The 17,863-nt window shown below is 39.4% G+C and overlaps 1 protein-coding gene across 9 annotated transcripts in view; it reads right to left on the bottom strand.

The window, feature by feature from the left end:
• The window catches only part of LOC131409944 (zinc finger protein 879), a 51,561-nt gene that overhangs the window by 31,823 nt on the left and 1,875 nt on the right, over positions 1–17,863 (bottom strand). For 2 of the 9 annotated variants that reach the window (XM_058547728.1, XM_058547727.1), the window contains exons 3-5: positions 15,915–16,041; positions 15,362–15,457; positions 8,629–10,851 (exon numbers count right to left, since the gene is read on the bottom strand). The exons of 3 other annotated variants lie outside the window; for them this stretch is intronic. In XM_058547728.1, the coding sequence (XP_058403711.1) occupies positions 9,404–10,851; positions 15,362–15,457; positions 15,915–16,041 (1,671 nt within the window). In that variant the 3' untranslated portion in view covers positions 8,629–9,403. Of the gene's footprint in view, positions 1–8,628; positions 10,852–15,361; positions 15,458–15,914; positions 16,042–16,376; positions 16,682–17,863 lie in introns of those variants that run through there. 4 more of the 9 variants (XM_058547722.1, XM_058547695.1, XM_058547715.1 and 1 more) reach the window with 3 other exon arrangements.

Raw genomic sequence — 17,863 nt, 5'->3', positions numbered from 1 at the left:
CAGCCTTCCCAAGGCATTCTCTTTCTTCTGCAAAACAAGCTCACAAATCCTCAAGACCCGAGTCACCTCTCAAGTTAAAAAAGAAAACAGCAAATTGACAAGATTCATCTATGTCTGTGTTGGGAACAAGGTCAAAAGGCAATCATGTTCTTATTAAATATCTACAGTAACCTTCAAGTACCCAGCTTCACATCTACTTTATTTGAAAAAATGTCTACACTGCATACGGCATCAATGTGTAGTAAGAAACCCGCTCTCCTGACGCAGCAGGCCCCTTGGGTCCAGTGTGGTGTAACTAGAGATGGGCTATTTTTCCTTCCCTCCCTCCCTCCCTTCATTTCTTTCCTCCCTCCCTTCCTTCTCTTTACAGTGAGGAAATAAAAAGAAAAATTGTAGAAAAGGAGAAATGGGAATTGTTCCTAACTACCGTTCAGGATTTGAAAGGCTAAACAAAGTATATGCAATGTTTAAAATCAGATTACTGTTCCTCTTCAATCTGATTCTCTTAATCAGCAGATGATCTTAATGGCATCCATCCCTGTGTTGAATCGAGGCAGATGGACCAGCTGGATTTGAGGAGCACAAGATGTGCTGTTTCAAATGCCATCCAGATCCTCCTGAGAACCTGAATGTTGTGATAGAAACATGCCATGAGCTATTTACATCTTCCTGTCCTGTATAAACTCTTGTAGAAGCTTAAATGATATTAGAATTGTACAACCACAATCAAGAGTGATTGCAGGGGCTGGCCTGGCAGCGTAGCAGTTAAGTTTGCATGTTCTACTTCAGTGGCCTGGGGTTCACTGGTTTGGATCCTGGGCGCAGACCTACTCACTGCTCATCAAGCCATGCTGAGGTGGTGTCCCACATAGAACAAGAAGGACCTACAACTAGGATATACAACTATGTACTGGGGCTTTGGGGAGATAAAAGAAAAAGAGGAAGATTAGCAACAGATGTTAGCTCAGGGCCAATCTTCCTCAAAAAAAAAAAAAGCAATTGTAAACATTTTTAGGAAAAAGAACCCAAATGACCTAGATAAAGAGATGTGTGGACAGGATGGTGCTGAAATAAAGGTGCCCAAGGGTAATTCTCTCTGGTGTTTCCATCACAACCCTGTAAATTTATGGGGTGAGTCATGAAAACCTACAAACAATTTTTTGACTGTGTTTAAATCTATTTGCTTAAAAGAAATTGAAGTCTTGCTAGCTTGTTTTTCTTTGCCCATATCTTTCTAATGAAGCAGAGATCACAAAGCAACTGTTGGAGAACTACTTGGCAGCTTTTATTCCTCTTGCCACAGGCATGACAAGGGTTTGTTCTGTTTTAGGTACAACTAATTTCTTGGATATGCCACTTAGTAGGTACTTAAAGAATATTGTTGGAATGAAGAAAAATAAAAATGGAGTAGAAATGATGTGTTGTTTAAGTGGATGACAAAAATATTTCTTCAGGTAACTCTTGGTAGGTGAGGCAGTGATGGTGATATAAATGTAAAACTCCCATCATATCCTTTAAAAAAAAAAACAATAAAGGATATGCAAGGGAAAAGAGAAGAGGCAGTGGTATTCCTAAAATTTATATAAAATCACCACCAGAAAGAGAAAATCCATCCTGTGTGTGAAAATATGCAAAAGTATACTGGTATATAAGAGAACTAAATATAAGTACATGCTTAAAAGTACATGCAGGATATATAAACAACTCCTACAACTCAACAACAACAACAAAACAACTCAACTCAAATATGGGCAAAGGATTTGAATAGACATTTCTCCAAAGAAGATATACAAATGGCTGATAAGCACATAAAAAGATGCTCGACATCATTGGTCATTAGGGAAATGCAAATCATAACCACAGTGAGATACCACTTCACACGTTTTAGGATGGCTATTATGAAAACAAAACAGAAAATAACAAGTATTGGTGAGGATGTAGAAAAACCCACCTTGAAACTGGAACCTTCATATGTTGCTGATGGGAATGTAAAATGGTGCAGCCGCTGTGGAAAACAGTTTGTTGGTGTCTTATAAAGTTAAATATCCACATCTCATCTGACTATGTAATCCCACTCTTAGGCATTTACCCAAGAGAAATGAAAGCATATGTTCACACTAAAACCTGTATGCAACTGTTTGTAGCAGCTTTATTCATAATCACCAAAAACTGGAAAGAACCTAAATGTTCCTCAAATGGAGAATGGATAAACTGTGGACATCCATACAATAGAATATCACTCAGCAATAAAAAGGAACAAACTACTGATACACACAACAACATGGGTGAATCTCAAATGCACTATGCTAAGATAAAGAAGCTGACGCAAACAAAGAATCATACTAACATACTGTATACTTGCGTTTATATGACATCCTGTACAAGGCAAAACTACAGGGACAGTAATGGAAAGCAGAGAGTAAACACATACTTGTAACCAGTGTTCACAGCAGCATTACTCACAACAGGTAAAAGATGCCAACAACCCGAAGGTCCATCAACAGAGGAGTGCGTAAACAAAATGTGGTCTATACACACAATGGAATATTGTTCAGCCTTAGAAACGAAGGAAATTCTGATACGTGTTATAATATGGATGAACTTTGAAGACATTATGCTTAGTGAAATAAGCCAGACACAAAGGGACAAATATTATATGATTCCACTTATATCTGTTACCTAGAATAGGCAAATTCTAGAATTCTAAATTCTAAATGGGCAAATTCTAGAAAGTAGAATAGAGGTTACCAGGGGCTGGGACAGGGTGTGGGGAATGGGGAGTTATTGATTAATATATACAGAGTTTCTGTTTGAGATGATGAAAAAGTTCTGGAAATAAATTGTGCTGATGGTTACAAAACATTGTGAATGTACTAAATTATACACTTAAAAATGGTTTAAATAGTAAATTTTATGTTATATATATTTCACCACATTTTTTTTTTTTAAAGTACATGCAGGGGGGCCAGCCCCGTGGCGTAGCGGTTAAGTGATTGCGCTCTGCTGCTGGCAGCCCAGGTTCAGATCCCGGGAGCGCATCGATGCACCGCTTGTCAGGCCATGCTGTGGCGGCGTCCCATATAAAGGAGGAAGATGGGCACAGAGGTTAGCCCAGGGCCAATATTCCTCAGCCAAAAGAGGAGAATTGGCATCAGATGTTAGCTCAGGGCTGATCTTCCTCACACACACAAAAAAAAGTATATGCAGGATGTGAGGAGGCATCCATGGGAAGGTAATACCTCATGGGGAGAAGATTATTAACAGAAAGGTAGAGGTGTGGAAACCATGTGTCAAGAGGGAAAGTAACAAGAGAAGGAAATACAATATCCTGAAGAAAAAAAGAGAAAATCTCCCAAAATGTTTTTAACCCCACAATTGTTCCCCCTAACCCCCAAGTCATCTAGTCAAGAAATCATACTTTGCTACACAGACTGAAGTAGGTGTACCTGAATTAAAATCTTGGCTATAACCCAACCTTGTTGTGACAGAAGGGACATAGAAACCAGCTTGCAGGGGCTCTCAGATGCTAAGTCTGGGACAATTTCAGCATCAAAATAAATAATGATATTAGCAGATTACAGTCCATTGGATAAAATAAGAAACAATGCTTCCAATCATAGAAACAGAGAGAAGATAAAACTGTTTCCTAAAGTAGAAAGCCAATGAATAAGTGTAGAAGAAATGATGGAATTATAAAATCTCCATTTGGAAACTATTATAATAATAATTGATTAAAGCAAGTGTCATCAATAGATGCTAAAACTAGTGGAGGGGAGTTTGACTTGTAAAAATACATATGCGAACACTCATAGGATTTCTTCTCAAGATACTCAAGATTACACAAAGAAAAATAGTAACTTTACCATGGGAAATCAGGGGGATACCCTCTTAACCAAGAGAGCGAAGTTAAAATTACCAGCAATGGGATAAGTCAACATCACAAGCCTCCTAATGTGAAAATATAATGAACTGAGAAGAATACAATACTGTTCAGTGGTTTTCTTGCCAAAAAGGTCATAGCATAAATCTAATCATAAGGAAACATCTGACAAATCCAATGGGGGAACAGCCTAGGAAAAAAATGGCCTATTCATTTCACAGATCTTTTCATGAGAAAACATCTGTTTGATAATGCAACAGCCAATGAGACAACAGCCCAAACCACCTGAAAAGATAGACATTTTAAATAATTTCATTACTTTGAATACTATCAATACAATATATCAAGCTTGTCAACCATATGATAAAAGTTAAAGCACATTTTGCTTTTTCAGGTTGCTTTGAAAATGGCTTATTAAGAAACTCTATGAAAATGGACATTTTTCTCTTTTATCTAGATTCTGAACAAGTCTCTTTGAGAATAAGAGAAATTAGGCAAAGAAAAGCCAGCCCTGGTGATCTAGTGGTTAAGAAGCAGCACTCACTACTTAGGCCCAGGTTCATTTCTGGTCAGGGAACCACACCATCTGTCAGTTGTCATACTGTGACAGCTGTGTGTTGCTGTGATGCTGAAAGCTATGCCACCAGGATTTCAAATACTAGCAGGGTCACCCATAGTGGACAGGTTACAGGGGAGCTTAATCTACTTGACAGCACTAACAACAAAGGCAAAGAAAATCTGTTGACAATTTAGTGATGATTGTTAATTCTTTCTTTGCCTAGTTCTCTTATGATATGCATATTTTGGTTTACTATGTGTTTCCTTACTTGGGATAGGAACCAATATTCTCTTCCTCTGGTGATCTAGGCAGATGAATGAGAAGAAAAGGTACAGACAGGAGAAGGAAGTGTTGATAGTTTTGTTAATGAGACACATTTAAATCCAATAGTGGCCTGAAGAACGTTATGACCTTGGGGATGGCCCTTGGGTACAAACTCTGAAGTCATTACATCTTAAACTTGATGTTCACTTTATCCAGGGTGATCAGGCATTAAGATCTCAGCACTGAGTTGGGTCAAAAAATTCTGTTTAATTATTTTTACTGATATACACACTGGCCTAAATACTGATCATCATTCTGGCTGGCCTGGGCAGCCTCTTCCTGACAAGGGAGACTCTTTCAGGCATCAAGCAAGCTGAGGAACTCTATGCTCCTCCCCAAGTCATTCCCTTGCCTCACACCCAGAGATAATCACCATCCTGACTTTTGTGTTTAGATGGTAGCTAGTCTCCAAAGACCATCCCCCAATGAACCATGCAGCCTGGTATTCACACACTTGTATACCCTTCTCCCCTAGAATCTGGGCCAAATCTGTGAATCATTTTTAACCAATAGAATACAGCAGAATTAATGTTGTGTGACTTCCAAAGCTCAGTTATAAGATTTGCAACTTCTACGTAGGTCTTGTAAAATGCTCACTCTTGGGACACTCCTTCTCAGAAATCAGCCACTCTTCCGTAAGAAGCCCAAGCCACATACAGAAGCCCAACTGAGCTCTCAGCTAGGGGTCATCACCAACTGCCAGTGATCTTGGACATCAGGCCAGTTGAGCCTTCAGCCCCAGCTGCCATTTGATTGCAAATGCATTAGATACGCCAAGAATTGCCAAGCTGAGCCCAAACATGGAACCAAGACAGATACTAATAAATTGTTGTTTTAAACCATTAATTTTCAGATGAGTTGTTACACAGCAATGGATAACTAGAATGCCTTCTCAATCACTTGCTGTTTTTATTATCTTTACCATGTTTGTATATCATTATTAATATAAATTTAATTTTGCAAAAAATGGTATCACACCATATGTAGTTTCCTATGGCTTTTTAAAACATTAGTGTGTTTCAAAATTCATCTGTTTTGCATATAGCTTTGGTTCATTCGTTTTCATTGCTGTTCTACTGTGTTTTCTAAAATTTATCCATTCTCCTATTAATGGGCATTAAGACTACTTGCTAATATTTGCTCTTATGATCACTGCTACTAAGCAACTTTAGACATGACTCTTGGTGCTCATATGCAAACATTCATCTAGCATATATATGTAGGAGTGGAACTTCCGTGTTTTACAGTATGTACGTGTTCAACTTTACAAGGTGTCAATGATCTGTATCAATTTATACTCCCTCTAGTAAAGTATGAGTGCCAGTTATTCTACATACATTCCAAAATTCAATATTGTCACACATCTTAGTTTTTGTCTACCTGTACTTGTAAAATCATACCTGTGGTCCTAATTACATTTTTAAACTACTAATGAAGTTGAGCATCTTCTCATATTTTTGGGAATTTGTATTTCCTCTTCTGTGAAATAAGTAATCATGTATTCAGACTACTTTTTGCTATTAGGTTGTCTTTTTATAATTGATTTGTACAAATTATTTAAATTTTCCAGATGATAGCATGTTGGTAATGTTATGAAAAGATTTCCTTCTATTTTGTGTCTTGACTTTTTACTTCCTTTTTGGTCTATTTTGATAAGCAGAAATTCTTTAATGTGAATAATGTAAAAAAATTTTATATAGCTTATTTGTATCCTGTTTAAGAAATCTTTCCCTATTCTTCCAAAAGTCATAGTTTTGCCTTTCATATAATTCTTGTATGGTAAGGGCAGGCATCCAATTTTCTTCTATGTGGATGAACCAATTTCTGTTTCTTAAAGCCATTATTGAATAGTTCATTCTTTCTCCATACTTGTCTGTCATGAATACCTCTAAGGTTTTACCATTTTTTCAGTGGGTTTTTGGTAAATACCCTTTCACCTGGTTAGGAAGTTCCTTCTTACTACTGCTTGGCTCAGAGTTTGTATGGTGAGTAGGGGCTGAGTATTTTGGTTGCTTTTTCTGCATTTATTGAGATAAGCATATGGATTTTTCTCCATTAATCTATTAAGATGGTACACAGCATCGGTAAGTTTTCTAATGTTAAATAACCTGTGCATTCCTATGAAAAATCTGTCTCACAATGTATTAACTATGTTTAGGTATTTTTGGATTCCATTTGCTAACGCTTTGTTCAGGACTTCTACATTTTGGTTTATGGATATTGGCCTGCAATCTTCCTTTCTTGTACTTGCCTTGTCTGATTTGGGTACTGGTATATTAGAATCATTGTGCTTATACATTACCTCCTTGGGAAGATCTTACATAAGACTTAAATGATGTTACTTGCAAGTTTGATAGACCTCACCTTAAAAATAACTGGGGCTGGGCCGGCCCGGTGGCGCAAGCGGTTAAGTGCGCGCGCTCCGCTGCGGCGGCCCGGGGTTCGCTGGTTCGGATCCCGGGCGCGCACCAAAGTACTGCTTGGTAAGCCATGCTGTGGCGGCGTCCCATATAAAGTGGAGGAAGATAGGCACCGATGTTAGCCCAGGGCCGTCTTCCTCAGCAAAAAAAGAGGAGGATTGGCGGATGTTAGCTCAGGGCTGATCTCCTCACAAAAAAAAAAAAAAAAAAAAAAAATAACTGGGGCTAATATTTTGTGTGATTTTATTCAGATTTGTTTTTTGATAATTTTAGGACTATTGATACTTGGAGAATGCTATGGTCTGAAATGTTTGTGTCCCTCCAAAATTCATATGTTGAAACATAACCCCCAATGTGATGGTATTTAGAAATGTGGCCTTTGGGAGGTGATTAAGTCATGAAGGCAGAACCCTCATGAGTGAGATTAGTGCCCTTAGAAGAGGCCCCAGAGAGCTCTATCACCCCTTCCACCATGTGAGGACACAGCGAGAAGGTACCAGCTACAAAGCAAGAAGAGCCCTCTCACCAGACACAACCATGCTGGTGCCTTGATCTTGGACGTCCCAGCATTCCAAACTCTGAGAAGTAAATTTCTGTTGTTTATAAGCCACCCAGTCTGCGATCTTTTGTTATAGCAGCCCAAATAGACAGGTATGTTATCTTCTCCTAGGAATTTTCCCAGGAATTAGAAAATTTAAAGAATGGTTGTGGGGAAAGAGGCATTGCAGATGGAGCATTAAATAACCTAGAAAAGTCTGTTCCTCACAAGTCTGAAACAATGAGATCGATTAATTCTAGGAGGCAAAAGATGAATGAATGATTTTTGCTTTGCTTAGTCTCCACCCCCAACATCACCTTTTCTGAGTTTTTTTTTTTTAACTTAAAGTTTTTTTTCTCTCTCTCTCATCAAAGAGAAAGAAATGAAAACTGTTTAAAATGAAATAAGTGTTTCAGTCTGTAAGTGCTTGCCTACTCCTGATAAACTGGGCAAACTAGATGATGTTGACCTCTGTAAAGTTCAACAATTTTACTTTAACTTCTGAGATAACTGTTTTTGACTTGCTCAACTTATTATTCACAGTTTAGAAATGCTGAACTAGGGTAAATAACTTGTTAAAGGATATAACAGCCCATTTTTTGGAGAAAAAGCATCTGAACTTAAAGCCTGAACTTTTGCCTAGTGGCCTTCAGAGTGTGGGGAGGGAATGGGGATGATCTGATGGAGGTGAAGGTAGAACGTCAGGGTGAAAATCACTTGTTCACTTTACCTGCAGGGAGGATGACCTGAGTTCCACACTGTTCCTGGGCCTTCGAAGTGGCTGGTACCCAGACAGCTCAAGTAAGCAGGCACAGCCTGGGAGCCAAGAGTCATGCTCCCTATGGCTACACATTGTAAGATAACTTTAAACAATACTTATCAGTAAATAAACTTGCAAAAGCAGTAGTTGTCTGAATAACCTTTAATTCTCAACTTAAAACAGCAAAGGTGATCACTTGATGAGAAAAACAAGTGAAATACCATGCATGTTGTGATTTAAAATAAAGCGACTTTAGATCTGATTCAGAGTTTGGAACAAGTAGTCGTGGAGAAAACTCACAGGACTTATAGCTGCATAGTTTACAGAGTGATTTTCTTTTCAGGTGAATGGCTTAGAAAGCAAAGGAGAAACAACCCAAAAGTTTTAACAACGACCAAGTACACAATTTGCTTTTAAACTATTACAAAAACAAATTTTAGTGACAGTGAGGTAGCTGCAGGTCACCTGCTTACATTTCTTCTCCAAAACATTCTCCTTAGCACAACTGGCTTGTATAACACTTAAATGTAGTTTCAAAAAATAGATTCCCAGGTTAATCTGAAGTCTGGATTTTATGGCTACACTTTTACATAAATCAACGTTTCCCAATGATGCTTCTGACAGCTGGTGGCTGTTGTCAGACATCACCAGAAAAAAGATAAAATATCAGCCTTTTGATCTTACAAATTCTCTATTTCATAGTCAGTAATAACTTAAGAACATATGAAAAAACATTTTATGGAAGTGTTCCTAATATTCCTAAGGTTATCTGGCATCATGAAATCTTGGATGTTTGATGAGGTCTAAGTTCTGAAGCCTAACCCACAATTAACTATTTTTTATCATTTTCTCCCCAGGATGAATTCTTTGATATTCAGTAGGGAATGAACTTCAGTTGGAAGATTTTCCACATGCATTTGATTTATAGTTTTTCTCCACTATGAGTCCTCTGATGATTAGTTAGGGATGAGCTCTGACTAAAAGCTTTCCCACATTCTCTACATTTATAAGGTTTTTCTCCCGTATGAATTCTCATGTGTGTCATAAGGGATGAACTCTGTCTGAAAGCTTTCCCACATACTTTACAGTTAAATGGTTTCTCTCCAGTATGAATTCTCTGGTGCTGAATTAGAGCCGAGCTTTGGTTGAAGGCTTTTTCACAGTCATTACATTTATAAGGTTTCTCTCCAGTATGGATTTTTCGATGAGTATTAACTGCTGAGTGGGAACTGAAGGCTTTTCCACATTCTTTACAATTATATGGTTTCTCCCCAGTATGGATTCTGTTGTGTATATTAAGCCGTGAAATCCAAGAGAAAGCTTTCCCACACTCGTTACATTTGTATGGTTTTTCTCCAGTATGAATTCTTTGATGTTGTATAAGAGCTGAGCTTTGGCTGAAGGCTTTCCCACATTCTTTACACGCATAAGGTCTCTCACCAGTGTGAATTCTCTGATGTATAATAAGGGCTGAGTGGTAACTGAATACTTTTCCACACTCATTACAATGAAAGGGCTTCTCTCCAGTATGAATTCTATGGTGTCTACTTAGCCGTGATATTGAAGTAAAGGCTTTCCCACACTGACTGCATTCATAAGGTTTCTCTCCAGTGTGAATTCTATGATGTTGAATAAGAGATGAGCACTGGCTAAAGGCTCTCCCACATTCATTACACTTGTATGGCTTTTCTCCAGTATGAATCCGCCGGTGATTATTAAGGGATGAACTACCTTTAAATGTTTTCCCACATTCATAACATTTATAGGGTCTCTCTCCAGTATGCATTCTCTGATGTCCAATGAGAGATGTAGTGAAACTGAAGGCTTTTCCACATTCACTACATATATAAGGTTTCTCTCCAGTATGAACTCTCAGGTGCTGAGTTAGAGATGAGCTTTGGCTGAAAGCTTTCCTACATTCCTTACATTTATAGAGCTTCTCTCCAGTATGGATTCTCTGATGTTTACTCAGGGAAGAACTGTGGAGGAAGATTTTCCCACAGATATTACATTTGTAACATTTACGAACTGTGTTGACTCCCAGTTGTTTAAACAGAACTGAATACTGCTGTGAATGGGGTTTCCTTCCTCTAGAAACGATTCTGGGTTTTCGAATAAGGTGAGATTTTAGATCGAGATTTTTCCCAAGTTCAATACCTGTAAAGTTCCTCTCTTTCATGTAGGTTTTTTTGATGGTAACTAAGACTTTCCTGAAAGATTTGTTCTTTTTACCTTGTTGCTTCTCTAGCTTGTCCTCATTTATGTACGTTTTTCCCAACTTGAAGTCAAAAGGACCATCACCTATGAGTTTATTCATTATTTCCTGATTTTCTTCTTTGGAAACTGTGGTTTCAAATAAGCTCTCCCACCCTAAAATAAACAAAACACGTAAGTCTCCCTTGCAATGGAAATAAAGAAAAGTAACATCAAAATATACAAGGATAACTAACAAATACATCCTGGGAGACTTAGGAAATGATGGGGAAAAGAAGGACAAGAGAAGGGCCGGCCTGGTGGTGCAAGCGGTTAAGTGCGCGCGTGCTCCGCTCTGGTGGCCCAGTGTTCGCCAGTTCGGATCCCAGGCGCACGCCGACGCACCACTTGGCAAGCCATGCTGTGGCGGCGTCCCATATAAAGTGGAAGAAGATGGGCATGGATGTTAGCACAGGGCCAGTCTCCCTCAGCAAAAAAAAGAGGAGAATTGGCAGATGTTAGCACAGGGCTGATCTTTCTCACAAAAAAAAAAGGACAAGAGAGAGCAGAATGGAAGATATGCCTGGGTGGGAAGGGTCTGAAGAAACCTATGTGTAGGTGGGCTGAGGAACTCAGAGGGAAGCTCTTCCAGGAGGAGGAGGAGGAGGTGGAGTCAGATCTAGTAAGAAAGCACAGGTCGGCAGGGAACAGGGCATTTCTGAGCACAACAGGTTGTGTCATTCCTCAGCTTTGTCTCCCACGTCAGCCACCAGTGCACTCAGGGTAAATCCAAGAAAACTGCAGAAAAGCTGTACATAAAAAGTGGAAAAGCTATTGCACCTAAAAAGCTCTCTGCAACACAGGGCCTCCACTGGTGCTGTTCTGGCACTCATTTGAGTGCTATAAATAATGTTGTGGCAGACAGTCATTGATTCACTCCTGCTGTATTTACTGAGTGCCCACTATGCACCATGCAAAAGTCAAGACTCAGGATCACAGGGAACATGCCAGACAAGAGTCCAATTTTCACAAGGTTTACATTCTAATAGCACGATCCTGACAGTAATCAAGTGACCAAATAAACACAGAAGTACTAGGGATGATGAGAACTAAGAAAACAAACAAAAACAAGGTGATGTGTAATAAGAGTGGACAAGCTGATATTTTAAACTGGGTGATAAGAAAATAAAACTAAAGATGAGATCTAAATAACAACAGCTGGCCATGCAAAAATGTGGGTGTAAAGACGATTCCAGTTAGAAAGAACAGCTACCACAAAGCCCATAAGGCAGGAATAAATTTTCTGTGTTTGAAGAACATAAAGAAGTCCAAGTGGCCTCAGCAGGAGGAACAATGGAAGAGTGTTTCAAGGTGAGGGAAAGAGGGGGGCAGAGGCAACATCATGTGGAGGCTTCTAAGATACAGGAACGTGTTTGGAATTTCTTCTAAGGATCAGTAGGGGTTAGCAGGGACATGATGTTTTGTTTTAAAAGGATCAAACAGATTGTTTGTTGTGTTTATGGTTGTTGACAAATGGACTGCAACTGGGGGTGGAGGAAAACAGAACAAGAGCAAATGCAGAACAGCCAATCAGGAGGCTGCCACAATTTTCCTGGATGAAGGTGATGATGGTTTGCACTGGCATGGTAATGGAAGTGGGCACACTGGGTATTCTGGAGGTGGAGATGCCAGGTATGTTCACCTATGCATAAGGTGTACAGAATAAGTGAGAGGACTCAAGGAGGATGCCTAGCTTTTCACTTGGGCAGCCTGATGCAGATTGGTGCCATACAGTAATATGGGGAATACTGGGAGAAGAATACATTCTTGAGAATAATTTTCTGTCCATCCTTTGATCACTTCGGATACAGTGCAAGAAATGGAATCACTGATTCAAAAGGAATAAATGTATTTTATGAAATAGCTTTTATTTTAACTAAAAAGAAAATATTCAATCATTTTAAGAAAATACAGAGAACTATAAAAATGAAAATACAGTTCACATATAAACACGTTATGTAAATATAATCACTGTTATATGTGGAATTTAGCTCACCAGAATTTTTCTGAACATGAAAAAACACTTTTACTTAAGCTTAGTTGAAACTAAGCTTCCCTTGCCCCCACTTGACTTTAAAAAAATTGTAGGCTTCTCTCCATGTCAATACATGTAGGTTGATATCATTTTAATGGCTACACAACATTTCAGTGCATGAACACATCATAATTCAATAAATCCCCTTCTGAGACTCATTTAGCTTGCTTTTCCCCCAGTAATGCCTGTTACAACAGACATTCTTTTACACCATCTTTGCGACTTTGCACAATTATGGAATTATTTTAAGATAAATTTCTAAACCTGGAATAAAGCCAGACTATCCTCCAGAAAGACGATACCAACCAAAATCCTACCAAAGATACTACTTACCACTCAGAGCGGTAGAGAAACACTGGAAATGAATTTCTTAACCTTTGGTGATTTAATAAGGAAAAAATGTATCTCATTGTGTTAGCTTGAATTTCATCGATTATAATGAAGTTGAATAGTTTTTCAAAAAATCCTGTGTGAATTTGTAATTCACGTTCCTTGCCTTTTTAATCACAATACTCATGCTGTAATTATTTACTCATTGCATTAGCTTGAATTTCATCGATTAAAATGAAGTTGAATAGTTTTTCAAAAAATCCTGTGTGAATTTTTAATTCACATTCCTTGCCTTTTTAATCAAAATATTCATGCTGTAATTATTCGCTCTTTGGACCTTTTTCTCTTTTTATTTGCCTTTGTATTCCACAGCTATTGCAGCAGTATTAATACAGAAAAAATGGACACTAAAATTTCCAAAAGGAAGACTGTTTAACAAAATATGGCTTAACAATAGTTCTTTCAATAAGGCAGACCTCTATTTAATGAGGGCTGAATAACTGAAGGACATTCACAATTAAAAACAGTTTCCAGAACAATACGTATAATCAATCTCTCTGTTTCTATTTCTGTGTGTGCGTGTCTGTGTCTCTCTCTCTCATATACAAACACACGCAAATAAATATTCACACAGCTTGAAAGGATAAACAGTAAAATGTTAACAAAGGTTCATCATGGTTGGTAAAATTTCAGGTGGATCATTTTTTGTTCCTCTGTCTCTCTCTTTTTTATAATACCATGTATATCTTGTACAAATTAAAAATAATTAATTTTCTTAAATGCCTGCAAAAAAAAGAACTCAGTCAATTCACTATTAATGATTTTTTCACCAACCAGAAAGCTCAGAGCCAAATTTGAAACTCATTCATGGTGACCATTCTCGTCCTTACAACAGATATATTTATTTTCTAAGGTCCTGACTGAATTTCTATTTTATTATATCACTATTCTTGCAGTCAGCTTCCTCGAATTGTTGGTGGAATGTGGCAGAATATATGTTAGTATGTAATAGAAAAAAAGATCCCAGAAATGAAAATGACTTGGGTCTTCAAAGCAAAGGGCCCTGTTAATGCCAAACAACAATATTTAAAAAAATTCTCCTTAATACAACCTAATCAATCTTCTGAATTCCAAAGATAAAGAGGATATCCTATAATATTCCAGACAGAAGACAGAAAAAGGGAAAAAAAGGTTTTCTATAAGGAAAAGAGAGGAAAAAGAATCAAACTAACAGAGGACTTTATATCAACAACATTCAGTGCCCAAAGACAGTGAAGCAACGTTTGAACAATTCTAAGAGGAAAAAAAAACTGATGCCAGAATTCTAGATCCAAAACATAATTCCTACAGGACAGGAAAAATAATTGATTTTAGACATGCACAAATATAGCACAAATGAGCCTTTCTGAAAACCTTATTCAAGAAAATATTCTAGTCACATGAAAGGGAAAAATCTGAAGACAGAGATCATGAATGGAAACACAAAACTGAGCCGAAACAGAAAGCCTGTCTCCTGCCATCGAGAGAAATAAATTCTGGATAAGTAGCATCTCAAAAGAGAGAGCCATCCTCTGGTGCTAGAAACAAAAGCAAAATTCAAAGTAGAACAGGAAGGGAGAGCTTACTGAAGCAGCAACCCAGAGGAGCTTTAGAGACTAAGAGATACGTCCTAGCAGCCAGGGTCTGGAACATATGATTTTGAAATTTTTCACACAAAAGATTTAGGAGAATGGCGTGTTGAACATCTGCAAACCTTCTGCCGAAATTCGATTTGTTACCATTTTGCTACTCCTGCAGTCTCTTGTGTAGTATGTAAATACACATGCGTCTGCTTCTTCTTTTTAGCTGAAGCATGTGTAATAAACTTGCAGAAAAAAAGTGAAAGCAACAACCCAAGATGGACAATGAGAGATGTATTGTAGTGTTAAAAGGTTTGTTCAAACCACAGAAGGAAAATTTTAAGAAAATAACCCAGTAAAAGCAAGAAAAAAAGAGAAGATATAAATCACAAAACTTTACACATTATATACTGTGTTACTTTACAAAAAACAAAGGACACAGGACAAAATTCAACTGTCCCTCTGAATGTGCCATATCAAGTACTTAAAAAGGTAGAGTGAGGATATGCCCTTCCCAGCATCTCCCATCTGGCTGGCACACCAAGGAGACTGGTCAATGTCTCCTGAGCCCAAGCTCCTCACTGATCAGCAGCACCCAGGCAGTTAGAAAATGCTATGCCAATTCCCAGTTACTGTTGCTCACCTAGACATGCGCCTTGAGAAACTCCATTTTCCACCACCCAAGGGTCCTGCCCTTGCTGTAACTGGAAGATAACCTTTGGTTTGGAAAACAGAATCCCTGTTCAAAGGCAAGAAAAAGAATGAGTTCATGGCGCAGACATGAGTGGCCATCCTGGTACACAGATCCAGCCCCAGGGTCTCCAAGGCAGAGGGACAGTTGAAGGAAGGAGGGAGGTTTGTTCCGAGAGGGGCTTAAAATTGAGCTTCTGGAGGATGGTCAGGAGGTAGCAACAGGACGAAAGTTATGGCTCTGGCTGTGCACTCCTCTACTCTGGAATCTCCTGTGAGACCGAGGGGGACAGAATGTGGGGGGCAGGAGACAGGAACAGCACAGAAAGGACACCCAGCACCAACTCGACTAAGCCGAGACCTTTACCAGTAGCCAAGGGGAACAGCAACTGCCACCCTCTGAGCCCAGCTGCAGGCTGCACCTGGCCAAGCCCTCCAAATGTCCTCCTTGGAGGGCGCCAAGATGCTCCCCCAGCAGATTCTGTATCAGGAGGAAAGGTCCTTACCCAGCGAGACCAGCGTGCTGTAGTTCTCCAGCATCACCTCCCGGTACAAGGTTCTCTGCGCAGAGTCCAGGTGCAGCCACTCGTCCTGGCTGAAGAACACAGCCACATCCCTGAATGTCACTGACTCCTGTAACGGCAAACCCAGGACCATCCCCCCAATAGGGTGTCTGAGCAGCAACCCCGTCACCACTCAGGGTTCTGAGCATTTCAAGCCAAGTACCTCCTGACCACCTCCTAGTTGCTGAGCACATATTTTCACATATCTACTGTGAGTGAAGTATGGTACCTTCAGAAAGCTGAAGCACAGCAGCCCAACAAGATAAGCGCTTGAAATCATTAAACAAAATCAGGATGATGGAAACACAGACCTTCAGACATGAAAATGCACAATCACCTAGACCAAGCCCTCGTTTTACAGGTGAGACATGAGAATCAGGTTTTAGGAGGCTCCAGGACACTCACTCAGGGAGGAACAGGTATGCTTGGATTCTGTCATCACCTTGCACCATCTCTGTGTCCTCGGCAAGAGGACACTGACATTCACAGTTAAGAGAGAATGCCCCCAACATGGCTCTGCCAGCAGAGGGCCCAGGGTGGTGGCTGCATCACCTTCCAACAAGAGCCAGGGAAGAAGGCTGAGGCTGGGACTCTCCCTCTCCACCCTAGAAGCCGTTGCTCTTCTACCTCTCTCTTGCTTCACCGCATCACAAGTCGCCCCTTTTAAACTAGTGGCCCCTTTCTTTTCTTATAGGAATCTTTTTTTTTTTTTTTAAAAAGTAACTTAGAAAAGACCAATAAGGGGCCGGCCCCGTGGCTTAGCAGTTAAGTGCGCGCGCTCCGCTGCCGGCGAGCCGGGTTCGGATCCCAGACGTGCACCGACGCACCGCTTGTCTGGCCATGCTGAGGCCACGTCCCACATACAGCAACTAGAAGGATGTGCAGCTATGACATACAACTATCTACTGGGGCTTTGGGGGGAAAAAATTTAAAAAAATAGAAAAGACCAATAAGCAAAAGAAAAAGAAATGTTAATCTAAATTTCTACCACCAGAAACAAGTTTTGTTCACTCCTTGCAGTATGTCCTTTCAGACTTCTTACATGTTAATATTGCTCTAGATTTAAACAGAAATGAAATATATACAGATAACAGTACCCTACTCAATATCTTTTATTTGCTGCCCAGTATCTCATCATATAGATGAATCAGCTTACTTATCTACTGGTGAGCATTTCAGTTTCCACTTTTATAACTCTAGAAACGCTGGACTGAGCACCCCTGCACATCATCAGAAAAGTGGGCAAAGCTTATTTCCTTCAGACACTTTCCTAGAGGTGTTAAGTGTAAAGTCACAGCTTGCTTTCTCTTTACCATCCCCTAAAACCCAGAAAGGAAGTCACAAGACTAGGGATATTCTCTGACCTGTAAGAGCCAACATGACATTAAAAGCAAGAGGCTGTTGGAAATAAGGCAGGAGACTCCCAGCCCATGCCCGTGCACCCCCCCACCCCCACCCCCGCCACTGTTTTCTTTCTCAATTTCTTTCTCTGTCCTTTCCAAATGCATGTAAATCTTTTTAATGGCTAAATAAGTCACTTGCCAGCCTCACAATGCAAGAACATTTCCTCAAGAAGCTGGTAAGTCTCTCTGAACGTGCCAGTCTCTCAGTTTCCTGGAAGGAGATGGGCCTAACTTGTCACCTGAAAAATATCCAAATTGCAAAACTGGGTTGTATCCACTTAGCTATGTAAGAGTAAACTTTCTGTCTACGCAATCTCTTTAGCAGATTGCCTATGAGGCACATTACATTCTGGCTTAACACATTAAATAATAACATTGTTTTCTTTCTCTTTTACCTTTGTGGAGAGGTTTTCTGGATTGGAGAAGATTATGTTTTTAATTATATTTCCTCAAGTGCCAAGAAAGGGCAAAGGAGGGAAGAAATCACTG

This window comes from Diceros bicornis, chromosome 1 (genome assembly GCF_020826845.1).
Source record: "Diceros bicornis minor isolate mBicDic1 chromosome 1, mDicBic1.mat.cur, whole genome shotgun sequence".
Classification (NCBI taxonomy): domain Eukaryota; kingdom Metazoa; phylum Chordata; class Mammalia; order Perissodactyla; family Rhinocerotidae; genus Diceros; species Diceros bicornis.
The sequence above is the reverse complement of the archived record's forward strand: the minus strand, read 5'-3'. Positions and strand labels throughout refer to the sequence as shown.